The 16,376-nt window shown below is 45.1% G+C and overlaps 1 protein-coding gene across 1 annotated transcript; it reads left to right on the top strand.

Annotated features, from left to right (window-relative positions):
- Positions 1 to 312: 312 nt before the first annotated feature.
- On the top strand, positions 313 to 15,865 carry LOC101846185 (dentin sialophosphoprotein; the record flags this gene model as incomplete). The annotated part of the gene is given in 10 exon segments (XM_013090661.1): positions 313 to 445; positions 1,591 to 1,698; positions 2,876 to 2,962; positions 3,697 to 3,948; positions 5,088 to 5,278; positions 6,055 to 6,138; positions 7,122 to 7,374; positions 9,726 to 9,793; positions 11,179 to 11,258; positions 15,666 to 15,865. Coding segments are annotated over 10 exon segments (1,376 nt in total), but the record flags the coding sequence as incomplete, so codon positions are not given.
- Positions 15,866 to 16,376: the final 511 nt, after the last annotated feature.

Here is a 16,376-nt window from a genome sequence, read left to right as displayed (position 1 = left end):
AGCTGACAGTCTGTGGTAGCTGACAGTCTGCCACCAGTCTGTGGTTGCTGGTAGCCTGTGGTAGCTGACAGTCTGTGGTAGCTGGTTAGCCTGTGGTAGCTGGCACGGTCTGTAACTGCAGCGAACCTGCACTTATCACTACATGGCATTGGGCAGAAGAGATACAACGCAGATGTTGCTGGATCGATAACACCAACAACAATAACAACAAAAACAACAACTCAAAGAACATCATCGGCTCATGAAGAAAGAAGTTATCATTATTGTCGTGAATGTGTCTGTTGTTTCAACTCCTTCTTTTCCTTGTGGCAGATGAGAGTAACGACCAGGCAGACGAACTTGCGGCCGAGAGGGATGCGAACCTCAAGGTGTTGGAGCAGGTGGTGGGCAAAGCTACCCTGGACCAGTTTACTCAGAAGATCAAGAGAAACACCAAGCACATCGTGTGAGTTGACGTCCATGCTGGTTTTGTCCTCTCAAAGCCTTAGTTACTTTTTTGTAAAAATAATACTTGGAGCTGCGAAGTTTATTTTAAATCTGATTTTTCTTATTGGTTTTGTCTTCAAAGAAAGGGAAGGTACAAGTCATCCTTAGATCACATTGCCCCATCCACACCTGTGATTTTGTCAATGGGACCTCAATCTCTTGCATTTCTTCCCATGACCATTTTGTAGTGGCTTTTTGTCTGGTGGTGAAGACTGATAAGTACTTTGAACAGGCCTCGTTTCTTCAGAGATTTGCTTTCATCTGTACCTGTAAATGTAAATACTGTAGAAATTCAATCTGTTGTGAGGTGCCATGTCAGTATGATTGTATCATGCTGGATTCATCACAAGCTTGTTCTCTAGATGGAAGGGGGGGCTAGAGAAGTGTGTGGGAGATGGATCAGTGGGCCACCTAGGAATAAGGTAAACAATATTGAAACTTGCAGACTTTGGGAAAGTGAAGAATTGATTTTCTCCGAATCTTCCTGTCTCTATGTGGAGTGAGGGGCAAAGGTAGAAGTCAGCCGGAGTCCAGTGTTCCTTGATGAGGTACTGACGGAGAGAGTCCAGTGTTCCTTGATGAGGTACTGACTGAGAGAGTCCAGTGTTCCTTGATGAGGTACTGACTGAGAGAGTCCAGTGTTCCTTGATGAGGTACTGACTGAGAGAGTCCAATGTTCTTTGATGTGGTACTGACTGAGAGAGTCCAGTGTTCTTTGATGTGGTACTGGCTGAGAGAGTCCAGTGTTCTTTGATGTGGTACTGGCTGAGAGCGGCTAATTTCTGTTTCCACTTGCGAAAGATCTTGTCAGTATGTTAGTGTTTTAGCACCTGTAAGTGGCTGCTAGCACTGTATGCTTCCCAGGAAGTTGAGGTTGTTTCAGAATGCTCTCAGGTCTGCTGGGGTAATAGTATAGATTGTGAAGTGCATAGAGCTTGCTGTTGAGCGGGGATTTGCGCAATACAAATGTTATCTATTAATTTATTTATGTACCGTCTCGATGTTTCCAGTAATTTATTTATGTACCGTCTCGATGTTTCCAGTAATTTATTTATGTACCGTCTCGATGTTTCCAGTAATGTATTTGACCTTGGCCGTCCTCAGTGACATGAACTCTGTTCGCTTCGACCCCACCAAAGTGTCCACGCCCAACCCACCGACGGACAGAGCAGAGCGGAGAAAGGTTCCGACGTCCACCGTTCATGTGGAACAGTACGTGCAAGTCTTTTTTGTTTTGTTTTTTGTTTTTAAAAAATTTATTTGTCAATAGTTTTGTGAAATATTTGATCTCTGTTAGGTGACCAGTCAGTGACCCCGACATGAGTGTCACAGAGTTTGGAGATTTGCAAGGACACCTGTTGCCTTCACGTCATGACTGTGTGTCCACAGTTGTATTTCAGTTACTGTATTTTTGTAACGCATGACAGCCTAAGGGTCTGGACAGGAAGTCTGTTCCCGAATTCTAAGCAAGGGGGAGGAACCCACCTCCCGTGAATACAAGCATCTAAAAAAACACTTTAAAAAAATACTAAACAAATTCCTAAAATCCTGAAAAAAATAATATTTAGAAAGAGAAATAATTGCAGTTTCAGAAAAAATGTAACTTCATGTATGCACAAACTGTTGGAAATGTTCTCACTCTAATTCAATCGGGGTGTCCGACCCGCCACTCTCACTCTCAGCCTCGTGGTCGGGCCCTAGATCTAAATTCTAGATTTTCTACGTCTGATCAATCGGAATCGCCCCAAACTCTTGCTACAACGTTTTCATCAATCTGATTCATCTGATTTGTCATTTGCTTGTTCTTGCTCAAGTCCATCGTTGTTTCCTTTTTCAAACTCAGTTGTGTCGCTTTTCAACAAGTGGAGACACCTTTGAAGTTTCGGAAATGCGATCGCTGTTCGATCGGCTCTAATACTAAAACTACTTGTCAAAAAATGTCGTAATGCTATGAAAGGGAAGAGAAGACTCTGCAATGACTGTGTAAAACAACATCTTGGCCCCAAGGTCTCGTCAAGGCGAGACTTCGTTTCTAAAGACGCCTGGTCGGAGTGGGCAAGTTAGGGTGGATCGCGTAGGAAAGTTGTCGGGCGATCCCGTGCAAGGAAGGGTGGAATGTGTTAATAATAGAATCTGTCTATAAATTATGCTGTTTTGTTTTGTTTTTTGTTGGTACCCTTTTCCTTTTTTTGCTCTTTTTTAAAAAAATCCGTATTATTTTTTAATAATGTATCATTTTTTAAAATTCATTATTATTTTTAGAATTGTATAATTTTGTTTGTTGTAAGAAAAGAAGTGGACACTGTTGTTGTTGTTGGAGTCCGACCATGAGTTCTGCTGGACGGGTTTCTTCACGTTGTTCTCCAATCTTTTCTCACATCCTCCTCAGCGACATGAACGAGAGGCGCTTCGATCCCACGACCTTCAGCGGCCCGTCTGTTCACAGAGGAACTGACGTAACCCCGCAGAAACTGAGGTCAGCCATATTGTTTCCTCTATTGCTTTTCTGTTCGTGTCTGCCCGGTTTTTTTTTGGGGGGGGGGGGGTCGGGGAGGGGGAAAGGGGGGGGGGGCTTGGATTTGTGAAGGGAGGGGGTGGTGGTTGAGTTGCTGTGACATTGTGGGGAGACTTCATGTCTTGAGGTTCTCTGGCTCCACTTTTTGGCCAGTTTTTGAAAACTTTCAAATTCAAGTTTGGAATCATTCTATTTTTAAATGGCTACTCTGACCAAAAAAATGTTTTTCTCGTAACTGCTTTGAAGGTAAAAAAAGCGTTTAGTCAGCTTACGTGAGATCTGTGCTACATTCCTGTGTGTGGTTGGAGAGACGCGTCTGATACAAGAGTTGTGCTACTGGCAACTTGTAGTTTATCTTCATATGGAAATTCTTTTTATAAAAATAATGTACAGTTTGAATCATATGTCTATCTATATGACGTGTTTTTACCGTTCCTCTAGAGCCGCGGAAAATCCCACATGGTCAATAAAGTTTTGTTTTTTGGGTGGTTAGCGGGTGCTCTGGTGTGGTTTGCTCCTTCTTTCCTATCAAACATCTATCATCCTTATGTCTCCTCCTTTTTTGACGTGTTTGTTCCTCTCTTGTAACACTTTTAATCCTCGCCACTTATATGACCTTGTTTTGCTGCAAGTGCCGTAAAACTTTGACTAAAACTAAAAGTCTGGTTTGAACTTCCACGACTTTGTATCCTTAGGACACGAGATGCTGCGAGTTGTGAGACATCGCCCACCGCGTCACAGACGTCGCAGAGCCACAAGGGGGAGCAACTGAAGCACAAACAGCTCAATGAGGAAGGGTCGGGCCATTCTTCATCGTCTGACGATAACGATGAGGAGGAAGAGAAAGACACGGGAAAAGTTGACAGCTCTAAGAAGTCACTCCCAGGTCCCGCGACTAAAGCAAAGAAGACAAAGTCCAAGAAGGTCAAGGTCACAGAGAAGCCGAGGTAAGGGAGCGAGAGAACAACTTGTCAAAACTTCCTAGCTCTTTCCTGTCCACTAGCACAGACCTGATTCATTATGATAATAATAATAATTCCATTTGTGTAGTTCATATCCATTCTGGACAGCAAGCTCTATAGGCTTTAGACTATGTGTCCTTATACGCGACACTCGCAAGGTGTGTATCCCAATTTTTTGTCGCGTGAGTGTCTCCTTATGCGACGTTACGTCGAGCGCGACTGGTAAATCCTGTGCGCGACTAGCAGTTCACAACAGAGAGACAGTAGCAAGTTATTTTTAGCACATATCTTCGAGCCTTGCCTTCACCGACACACACACACACACACTCCCTACACACTGCGGGTCGATGGTGGGCACGCCTTGTCTAGGTATTTTGACCAATGGTGATGCTTTAAACCTGCCACACCCCCAGTCTGTCTCCCGCAGCGAGACTCTCGATCGCTACATGGACCCATCAGACGCGACAATCACGCGCGACGTTACGCCGTGTAAGGAGACAGTTTCCTTAGAATCTTGCCTGATTGATTTTAGAGCGACCAGGACCAGGCGCGAGTCGCGCATAAGGGGACATGCTCTTACAACCATTATTGCCCCAGGAGACCCTCTAAGAACACTCAGAAACCTTCTGGGCTGCCCCGGAAGCATATGGCTTGCACACACTCACAAAATTTTTCACTGTGTATAGCTGGGTACCCATCCCCACCTGGGTGAAGTGAGGAACATTCGTGCAAAGTGTCTTTCCCATGAACACAACGTCGGACCCCTGATGGGATTCGAACCCACGACCGTCACGTTGTGAGTCAGAGAGTCTAACCACTAGGCCACTGTGTATACCGCAGACAGATGAACATTTGCAAGCTGTGATTATTTCCTGATTTTTGAAGCAATGTGACCTCTTGATTGTTTATTCAGATTTTGTGGGTGGTTGGCGGGTGCTCTGGTGTGGTTTGCTCCTTCTTTCCTATCAAACATCTATCGCCCTTATCTCCCCTCCTTCTTATTTGTGTTTGTTACTCTCTTGTAATACCTCTAATCTTCGGCACTCATACTCGTATGGCCTTATTGTGTTGCAAGTGCCGTAAAACGCTTACTAAAACTAAATTGAGATGTTTGTCCCGTGCAGCGGTGTGGAGACATCAGCGAAGTCAAAGGCCGTGTTGTCGTCGTCGCTGCTCAATCTGTTCAAGAAGAAAGACGACTCGGAGGAGGGGGGGACCGGAGGGTTTTCCTTGCTGGATCAGTTTGACCGGTCGGGACCGGACGTCAGGTCGGGCGTGGTGAAGGCTGGAGAGAAAGGTCGTGCCAGCAGTCAGGGTGAGTGGATCGTGCAAGCAGGGTGACTCCTGTGTTGGCCATCTAGGGAGATGGCGGGTGGCTGGTGGGGTTTGCTTCTTCTTTTTTATCAAACATCTATCGTCTTTATCTCCCCTCCTTCTTTCTTATCAAACATCTATCCTCTTTATCTCCCCTTCTCCTTTTTTGTGTATGTTACTCTCTTGTAGCACCTCTAATCTTCAGCACTTATATGACCTTATTGTGTTGCAAGTGCCGTAAAACTTTTACTAAAACTAAAAACTAAAGAGAAGCTTGTTGTAGACGAGACAGAAAGGACTTATCGAAGGCTTTGTCTTTACTTCTAGGACAGTTTGGACTAGAAGAGGTCATTTAGTGCATTTGCTTGTTCTTGGCTGGAGCAGAGCTGCCTACCGTTACAGATTTTCCTAATTTAGTACGGGAGTCAGCCTCAAAATACTGAAGTACAGAAACTTTGAAAAAGAACGGGTGTTGGTTGATAATCGGTGAAATCCACCCAGCAATATAGGCCTACTGTTTTCAAAAGGACACAAAAGGTGTTGGGCCAAAAAACAAATATTTGGCCAAAATTGCCAAACTGACGGAAAATGTCTGATTTGTTCAATTCCACTATTTTGACGAGCGCCTGATTTCACCACGCTGCCTGACATTTTAAATCTCGCTCTCTAACTTTTTATGGACACAAGTGTTCTTTATCCTGTGAAAAACGTCTCATGTTTGTTGCTATTTGTTTGGACAGTTTCATTGCTATTTATGTCCCTTGGTCTCCCTGCCAGGTGCCACAGCTCCCCTCTCCGGTCTGCTCAGGCCCCCGGCCACAGGATCTGCCGTGTCGTCTTCTGCCACGGGTGGGACTACAGGTAACTCTTTCTGTCGTCTCTTGGCATGTCTGTGTTGTATGTTTGTTTATGTGGGTGGTTGGTGGGTGCTCTGCTCTGTCATTATCTGCCAGGGGCAAGACTACAGGTAACTCCTTCTGTTGTCTGTTGGCGTGTCTGTGGTTGTTGTGTTATATTTTATTATATTTTCGGGATTGTTGTCCTGGTAACTGTCATCGCTCTGGTCATTTCTCACCTCGGGGCGGGGTAAAGGTCACCAAGTAGAGCTCTCAAACTATTTCTGTCCTGGGCTATAGTCTCCATCTCTGTCCTGGGCTATAGTCTCCATCTACTTCTGTCCTGGGCTATAGTCTCCATCTACCTCTGTCCTGGGCTATAGTCTCCATCTACCTCTGTCCTGGGCTATAGTCTCCACCTCTGTCCTGGGCTATAGTCTCCATCTACTTCTGTCCTGGGCTATAGTCTCCATCTCTGTCCTGGGCTATAGTCTCCATCTCTGTCCTGGGCTATAGTCTCCATCTCTGTCCTGGGCTATAGTCTCCATCTACTTCTGTCCTGGGCTATAGTCTCCATCTACCTCTGTCCTGGGCTATAGTCTCCATCTACCTCTGTCCTGGGCTATAGTCTCCACCTCTGTCCTGGGCTATAGTCTCCACCTCTGTCCTGGGCTATAGTCTCCATCTACTTCTGTCCTGGGCTATAGTCTCCACCTCTGTCCTGGGCTATAGTCTCCATCTACTTCTGTCCTGGGCTATAGTCTCCACCCCTGTCCAGCTGATTCCTGTCTCCTCTAAGTCTGCATGTAAGACCCTGCTCCAAGTGCTTTTAAGACCTTCCTCTCTTCCTTTTTCCCTGTGGGTTCCGTCATAAGGCCTGGTGGGTGTTGGTAATTGTTCCGTTATTTCTTTTCATTTTGCTTGTTGCGAGCTATGTTTTGTGTGTTGCTGTTGAGACTTTCCTCTGCCTTGTGGTGGTTATGATCAGAGCGTTGTTTGTTGTTTCAGTGACGGAGGAGAGCAGCGACGACTCGGGAGATGAAGAGGATGATGACTCTAGTGATGAAAGTGGAAATGTTGTGGAGACAAAGGACGATGAAGACAGTGATGAAGAGGATGATGACGATGAAAGTGACAGCGATGATGCTGACCTCAGCAAAGATGATGACAGGGGGCCGTCTAGTCAAACACGTCCATCGACTTTCGATCTGCTGAGTAAAAAGGATGAGAGCGACGGAGAGAGTGGCGAAGACGATGAAGAGTGAGTGGGTTCAGAGATTTGCTAATGAAAGCAGTGGGTTAATTGAGAAGAAGGAATATTTAATACTTCCACGTGGTCAGGGCAGTGGCTATGTCAGTTGATTGTTCATAGTTTGGGTCCCCAGCATTATGATTTATTCCTAATACCATTGACAGTACTGAAGGCTCATATAGTGAAAAACCCTTTGTACCGCACCAGTTTAACTCATTCGCTACGGCGAGCCATGGGCCGCGGCTCGAGCACCGACCTATAAGTCTAGCTTAGATTTTATTCCAATCCACGTGTCCATGTTAAAATAAAGGTTATAATATAACCCTTCCGGGTCAAACATTTCCACTGAAAATCGAAAGTTTAGATTCAGTTTGAAAACGCGATGTCGTAGTTTATTCCACTTTGTTTTATCGCGATGCCAAAATTATAGCCCAGACACCAGTCTTAGTACTTTTACACAACAAAGTCTATCATTATTTTGCCCACTAAAGAAATGTAGGACTCTTTTTTTATACGATTGGACTCATATTGCCAATGCACTGTTATTGAGAAATCAATATTTTTGAGTGCTAGGTCTAGATCTAAATTGCCAAAATATTCTTTTCTCCCCAAAATCACTACTCTTTAATAAAATGACACAAAAAGTACCACTCAAGACATGTATAGGTTGATTCCAAATGCAATTCGGAATAATTCCATATAAGATACGAGTGGGGGGGTTTTCTATTTGTGATCCCTTTTCAAGATTATAAAAAAGAGTTATAATGGGTTTTTTCAATATCAGACGTTATGATCCAAATGTACAAATATTATGGAATGTATGTAAATGACTGCAAATGTTTCAATATTTTCCAGTTCTATATACAGTTATGGTTATTTCCATGTATCATTTGACTAGGTGCAAACAAATTTTTTGAGTTTCACCAAAAATTATTAGTTTTTTATTTTCAAATTTTATCCGCATCCAATCAAAATTGTGTTGCATAATCGCCTCTTACAGGAACCAAAGTTGAAAAATACACTAATAAACATTACAGTTGTATTCTACAAATAATACTGAAAATTTTGGTGAATAAATTGTTATTTATTGGAATTTGTGGCCTCAAAGACCTTTGAACTGCGCACTAGTCATCATCTCATTTCGCTTTCCCCGAAAAAAATTTGTCAACAAGCCGACAATAATACATAGCGAATGAGTTAAAACGCTGAAGCCGTGGTAGAATTTTTTTTTAAAAAGAAAAACTTTGGCAGCCCAAGAAACACACCAAAAATTGAGAGAGGTTCATCAACCATTCAGCTATATATAGAGCGACTTCCTTTGGTGATTACTTCGGTGCAGTGCGTCCATTCGTTGTTTAATTATGTTTAGTGTGTCTGGTTGCGTCGGCTTAAGTCGCTTACGGTACTGTAGGTGTTCAAGTCGTTCAGGGGACAGAAGGCCGCGACTCCCTCCGTCAGGATGTAGAGGGCAGACATCTCACGTAAACATTCTTTCCACAAAATTGTTTGCGGTGTCCAGGACACAGCAGGACTGTGTGGGCTCCCCTGTCTTGTCTTGCACAAGTTTGCTGCTTGTCATTTTCCCTTCCCCCCCCCCCCCCCCCCCCTCCCCCCTTCTGCCTTTCAAGTGTCATCCTGCGTAGGTCGTGTATTTATATTGATTAAGAGGACTGTGGGAAGCTCTACTACATAACCACATTGTTTACATGGGTGCGCGTGCTGTAATGTGTTCATTTGATGGTGCACATGCTGGCAAAGTGGGTGGTTGGCAGGTGCTCTGGTGTGCTTTGCTCCTTCTTTCCTATCAAACATCTATCGTCCTGGTCTCTTCTCCTTCTTTTGTGTGTTTGTTACTCTCTTGTAACACATCTATTCTTCAGCACTTATATGACCTTATTGTGTTGCAAGTGCCGTAAAGCTCTTACTGAAACTGAAAAATGCTGGGGATGATTTGGGGGGCGGGGGGGGGGGGGGGTCCTGATGTGTTACCAGTGGAACCAACCATGCTGTTTTCGTTTTTTCTAAGACCAAGACTATCCTCTGTTCTCTTGTTCTGTTGTATCTAAGACTATCCTCTGTTCTGTTGTATCTAGGACTAAGACTATCCTCTGTTCTGTTGTATCTAAGACTAAGACTATCCTCTGTTCTGTTGTATCTAAGACTAAGACTATCCTCTGTTCTGTTGTATCTAAGACTAAGACTATCCTCTGTTCTCTTGTTCTGTTGTATCTAAGACTAAGACTATCCTCTGTTCTGTTGTATCTAAGACTAAGACTATCCTCTGTTCTGTTGTATCTAAGATTAGACTATCCTCTGTTCTGTTGTATCTAAGACTAAGACTATCCTCTGTTATCTCGCAGAGTGGAGCCTATGGCAGATGATGAGGCAGGGATGGAATGTGACGACGGGATTGGGGCAGAGCTGAAAAGTGAGTCATTGTTATCTATCGTGTGGCGCGGCACCTTCCGCGTGGAGCTTCTGTCTTGTTGTGTGTACATGTGTACCTGTGTACCTGTGTACATGTGTACATGTGTACCTGTGTACCTGTGTACATGTGTACATGTGTACCTGTGTACCTGTGTACCTGTGTACATGTGTACATGTGTACCTGTGTACATGTGTACCTGTGTACATGTGTATCTGTGTACATGTGTACCTGTGTACATGTGTACCTGTGTACCTGTGTGCCCGGGTGCCGTACATTGTTAGGACTTGTGTTGTTACGTGGTCAATTGTGAGGTGTGCCGACAAAGGGAGTTACTTCTTTGAGATGAGTCAAATTTATGGGTTGAATTTATACAATTCATTAGTACGAAATGATAAAAGACATGTTAAACTTGAAGAAAAGGGCATTGGTTTAGAATATACAAATATGACCCTTGTGTCGTTTTTTGACTGATATCTCCATTCATGGATTGCGAGAAGTGGCTCAGTTTGTCAGCACGTCTCGCTTTTATTCTGTCAGGAAATAATTATTTTGAAGAAGTTTTGATGACATTCATGCTGGGTCGGCAAAAAGAAGCAAAGAGCGGAATGCTGAGAGTAGAACGATGAACTTTGTCCGGCAGATAAAGAACAGACCACGTGGCAACTCAAAGGATTTCTGTAGAGCAGAGCAGTCCATCATGTGGGATCCAGAGAACTTTGTGTCATGACGCAGTGGAATCAGGCGCTCGGCGATTTTTTAGCATGTGGAGTTGTTGATATCATCAGAAGGCTTCTACTTTTGCTGAAAAAAGTACACATCTATCTTAAATAGAAGTCTAGATATTTGTGGTGGAATGGGGTGGGGGGAGGTTGTCTGGTTTCAGAGGTAAAATTAGTGAGAAAAAGGCTGCCAAAGTTTGGTAACTTCAGTGGCTTGATAGTCCTTGGAAACTGAAAATTTACATATTTTGTACCCTTAATCAATGTTTTAGAGTAAAATTCACTTGGTAATGTGTTTTTGTACGGACATGAAATTAAACGCGTTGAGCCAACTTTACTTTACTTTTCCGATCCAGCGGCCATTTGGGTTCTAGTCTAGCCCTTGGGTCTGTCGGTATGGCGAAGAATTGACAGGTTTTAATCAGCTGTTCTTTGTGTGTTGAGCCAAAAAATAAAGATTTGATAAAAAATTAACAAACTGGTGAAAAAATGCCTTTTCAAAAATTCTGTGTTAAGACCCATGCTCACAGAAAGTTTGACCATCTCTCTCTCTCGTTCCTCATTTGACCGTCTCTCTCTCTCTTTCTCTCTCTCTCTCTCTCTCTCTCTCTCTCTCTCTCTCCTTCCTCGTTTGACCGTCTCTCTCTCTCCTTCCTCATTGAACAGACGCAGGTGGCGTGGACGTCAGGTTCAACAAAGACAAGTGGATGGAGAGATGGAACGAGATCAGACCGGTGCTTGTGAAGGTAAGTGGGCGGGGCTGTTCCTCACACCTTGCTAGTTGTTTGTTTTACGGCGCTCACAACTGCAAAAGGTCATATGAGCGCCTAGGGGTGTTTGTTTTAGTAAGGTTTTACGGCGCTTGCAACTGCAAAAGGTCATATGAACGCCAAGGGGTGGATGTCAACAGAGAAGTCCTTACAGGGAATCAGACTTACTCTGCTCACCTTCTTCTTCTTCTTCTTCTGGCTGGCCTCCGTCAGGAGGGCGGCAGTCTGCCGCAGGCAGACAGGTATGCGGCAACCTCTTGTGGCCTCGTCCAGAGTGCATCCGGGCCCGGTCTCGCGTTGTTCTCCATAAGTGGGCCTCGATGTGCTTCCCCCCGCGGGCACTCATACAGTGCGTGCTGCAGGTCGTCAGGACTTGTGCCACACACCAGACAGGAATCATTGGGAGCTGAGCCTATTGCATGGAGATATGTCTGTAGGATGGGGCTCTTTGCGTTGCATCTTAGCTGCGATAACACTCTTCTCTGTCCGACGGTAAGGTCCTTCTCTTTGTCCCTCTCCGGTGGTGGCTTCACCTTTCCCCCGACGAAGTCGTGCACTCGCGCTTTCTCCCATGCGTGGGCAATGATGTAACTCGAGATGCACGAGCTTGCTGACGCAATATCGACTGGAGTGTTGGACTGGTCAAGGCGGCCTCCCTTGTTGGCCAGGGCGTCAGCTCTGTCGTTCCCGTAGATGTAGCAATGTCCTGGTATCCATTGTATGTGAAGGTGTCCGTGGATTTCACAGCATTGGCAGATAGTGATCCACATTTTGTCCTCTATCTCAGTACGAACTGCAGTCACTCCGGACATTAAGTGTTGAACAACTGACTGGGAGTCTGTGAAGATGTGGATTCTTTGAAAACGTGGTTGTTTTTCTAGCCATTGCAGTGCGCGGAGCAGGGCGGTAGTTTCAGCTCGGTAGCTGCTTCCGTATAGTCCCGCGGGCACGGATACGCATGTTTCCTCCCCAGAAGATTTGTCTAAACACCAGTATCTGTTTTTGTCGTAGACACTGCAAGTTTTGAGTTGATTGTGAGGTTGCAGGGGGTCTTCCATGGGGGAGTTGTACTCACTGGCCGCAGGGGTTCTCGGATTAGATGTTCTAGTCCTGCGTTATTAGAGCTCTGTCGGCCCACTTCCCTCCAACTGTTGATGGACTTTAAACGTATTTTTGATGTTCCTTCAGCTGAGGCACGGATCGGGTTGTCTTCTGGGACTCTTCTTGCTCTCTCGTATGCCACAGCAGTTGCAATGGTGGACTTAATCTCAAGTGGGATCAGGCCAGCTTCGTTTGTGAGCAGCATTGCATTTGAGTCTCTCGTGCACCCGGTAATTATTCTGGCTGACGAGTTTTGAACAACATTTAAGGTCTCACGATCTGTTTTGGCCGTTGCTGGGAACCAGGCTGCGTGGGCATACTGGATGGCTGATCTGATGTACGCGATGTACACCATACGTAGATCTTCTTTGCTGCATCCCCAGTCTGTGCCGGAGAGCCTGCGGAGGAGATTGACTCGTGGGGCCAGTTTTTTCTTTAATTTATTTATATGTTCTTTAAATGTTAACTTGCAATCAAAGGTCACGCCAAGGAAGGTAGGTGTTTTGTTATAGGGCACCTCCTCATCTCCCATTGTAAGCTGAGTGCGCCAGGACATTTCACGGTTCCATGTCGTGAAAAAAGAGTATTCGCATTTCGCCACGTTAATTTCCATCTTCCAGCGTTTTGACCAATCGCAGATCTTGTCCAGAGCGGCTTGAACCATCGTTGCGGCAGTGTCAAGATTTTCATGGGATGCCCATATTGCCAGGTCGTCTGCGAAGAGGCTGGTGTTGGTGTCTACAGGTAGGTCATCTACGATGTCGTTGATGTACATGAGGAACAGTAGAGGTGATAATACTCCGCCCTGAGGGACGCCGGCGAGGAAGCGATAGTAGCGACTTTCTTTTCCCTCAAAACGAACTCTGGACCTTCTGTCGTCTAGGTAGGCCTTGATCTGTCGTTGTAGACAGGTGGGCATTCCTAAGGCGTTTATCTTGTAGAGAAGTCCAGTATGCCAACCTTGTCAAAGGCTCTTGAAAAGTCTATTAAATGTTGGGAATGTTGGGGTATAAGGGAGCCGATTCGGATAGGGGACAGCACGGAGCAGGCCGGGCAAGTCCATGCATGGTTGTGGGAGAGACGTCGAATTTCTGGGATTGATAGACCACTGCATTTGCTGTGTATCCATTTGGCACAGGTGGCGCATCGGATCGAGTAACCCCGATTGGTCACGTTCCTGTTGCATATTGTGCATGGGTACATCTCATCAGGTCCAGGGTTGATTTCGACGTCACCGGCCATTATTAACAGGAGACTCAGATCAACCGGTTCGGCTGAGCCTCCGGACAAAAACTCGGTCGCCTCCGTTCCTGTCTGAATCCAGGGGTTGATTGGCGTTCGGCCCGGAGCTGTACCTGTTCCGGGGTCTGCAGCACCGCGTAGAGGTCCCAATAATGACTGCAGACTCTGCTCACCTCTCTAGCTTCAACAGCACAACGTCTGCTTCGACTATCGAGGCACCCCGGAAATAGCGGGTCACAAGAGAGTGGCAAACATGCAAAAGTAGAGGGAAAATGACGATAGTAAGGATGAGGAAAGAAAAAGCAGCAGTTCCCCCTATGTTGTTCCGGCACAGTATGAGCATGACATTGATAAATCAGCCAATTTACAATTCTACTGTGCATAAGAACATGTTAATGTCCCCACTTTGGGAATGGCTTAAAGACACTTCTGTCAGTAGCACTGCCTGGGGGGGGGGTATTGCTAGTTTCAGGCGAAGACTTGGTCCCAGTCAGTAGCTGGACCTACAGCGCGGGTCGTGTTGGTGGGAGGTTGGCGCGACCAGGTACAGTAGCACCTGTTGTCATGGCCGTCTGTGAGACAGTCACTGGTACAGATATGTGGGTGGTTGGAGGGTGTCACTGGTACAAACAGATATGTGGGTGGTTGGAGGGTGTCACTGGTACAGATATGTGGGTGGTTGGAGGGTGTCACTGGTACAAACAGATATGTGGGTGGTTGGAGGGTGTCACTGGTACAAACAGATATGTGGGTGGTTGGAGGGTGTCACTGGTACAAACAGATATGTGGGTGGTTGGAGGGTGTCACTGGTACAGATATGTGGGTGGTTGGAGAGTGTCACTGGTACAGATATGTGGATGGTTGGAGGGTGTCACTGGTACAGACAGATATGTGGGTGGTTGGAGGGTGTCACTGGTACAAACAGATAAGTGGGTGGTTGGAGGGTGTCACTGGTACAAACAGATATGTGGGTGGTTGGAGGGTGTCACTGGTAGGTCCTCCTTTACTTTCCCTCTGTTGCGTCTGTCTGTCTGTCTGTCTTTTTTTTCCCAGCACTAAATGACCATTATTGTGTCGATGTCTGCGTTTTTACTCAAACAAACAAACGGACACTTTCCTCTTTGTTTTTGGGTTGTGTAAAGTTAGCTGGCGGTCCGATGAGTCGCGTCTGTCAGGGGGCCCCCGTCCAAGATAGGTGTTGTCTCGTCGTGGTCCTGAGTCCGACTGAATACCTCCATGAGTCTCTCAGACGATGTCTTTATATTTGGCGCCGGGCTCTTGACGTCATCCAAGGGCGTGCCACTCCCCTAATTATCTAGTTCCCACAGTAAAGATAAGATTCATGTCCCTTGACATCACAGGGTTGTTGTTTGTTTTTTAAAACCTGATAATGATGCTTTCTAAGATGACGCACTGTCTGAGACATGTACTTTTCTCCTGGATAACGCTTGGTCGCCCACTGTCCTTCGTGTGTGGATGTGCGTTTTAATGCCATAGTCTAGTGCCCCTTTTGACATTTCGCAAACTATTTGATCAGACCTAGCTGATTTCTGAGAAAAGAAAAGGTGCAGTATCCATCAAGTGGAAACTATGGGTTCATCAACTCTTCTCTGTTTCGGTAGTTTCATGTATAAATCACCAGTTTCAGCACCTGTAGTTTCATGTATAAATCACCAGTTTCAGCACCTATAGTTTCATGTATAAATCACCAGTTTCACACGTGGAGTTTCATGTATAAATCACCAGTTTCAGCACCTGTAGTTTCATGTATAAATCACCAGTTTCACACGTGGAGTTTCATGTTTAAATCACCAGTTTCACACGTGGAGTTTCATGTTTAAATCACCAGTTTCACACGTGGAGTTTCATGTATAAATCACCAGTTTCAGCACCTGTAGTTTCATGTATAAATCACCAGTTTCAGCACCTGTAGTTTCATGTATAAATCACCAGTTTCAGCACCTGTAGTTTCATGTATAAATCACCAGTTTCAGCACGTGGAGTTTCATGTACTCATCAACTCTTCTCTCTCTCCGGCAGATGTACAAGAAGAAGCACAAAGATGCGGTCAAGAGCAGGAGAGCCCAGAGTGAGATGAAGCGCAGGAAGGAGTTCTCCAAGAACGCCAAGAAAAACGCCTGGTTTCGACGCAAAAGATGACATATTTCTGTGAAATCTGTAGATTCGAATCACTTCATTTTGCCTGTCATGGAAGAAGTAAACGTGTTCAGACTGCTACATTGATTTGTTTGTTATATATATTTTTTAATTTTTTTTTCTGATAAAGTATAAGTGATGGTATACAGCTGTTTGATTTTTCTGAGCTTGTTTACTAAATAGCAGTGGTCTCTTGCTAACATTGAACAAATGCTGGCCAGTTTGACTCTATCGGCTTTGATACCTGTAGTGGCAGGAGTACAGTAGAGTGTCAGACGTTTTTGGGTCATCTCTAGCTGTGGGGCGGAAAAGCTGAATGAGAGAAACAAGAAACGGATGACTTTGTCACCGTGGCTGCTTCAACTCAGAAGCCTGACCTAATATATTATTTATGTATATAACGAGAACTCTTGAACTTGACGGAAATGTTCCAGGATGGACAGCAAGAAAATCCCCAGCCCAACTCTGGTGGAAATCTGGAACCTCTGAGAAGTTTTAGTTTTCGTAAGAGTTTTATGGCACTTGCAACACAATAAGGTCATATGAGTGCAGAAGATTAGAGGTGTTACAAGAGAGTAACAAACATAAAAAAGA

Source organism: Aplysia californica, unplaced genomic scaffold, assembly GCF_000002075.1.
Source record: "Aplysia californica isolate F4 #8 unplaced genomic scaffold, AplCal3.0 scaffold01398, whole genome shotgun sequence".
Taxonomy (NCBI): Eukaryota; Metazoa; Mollusca; class Gastropoda; order Aplysiida; family Aplysiidae; genus Aplysia; species Aplysia californica.
This window is presented reverse-complemented; position numbering and strand designations above follow the sequence as displayed.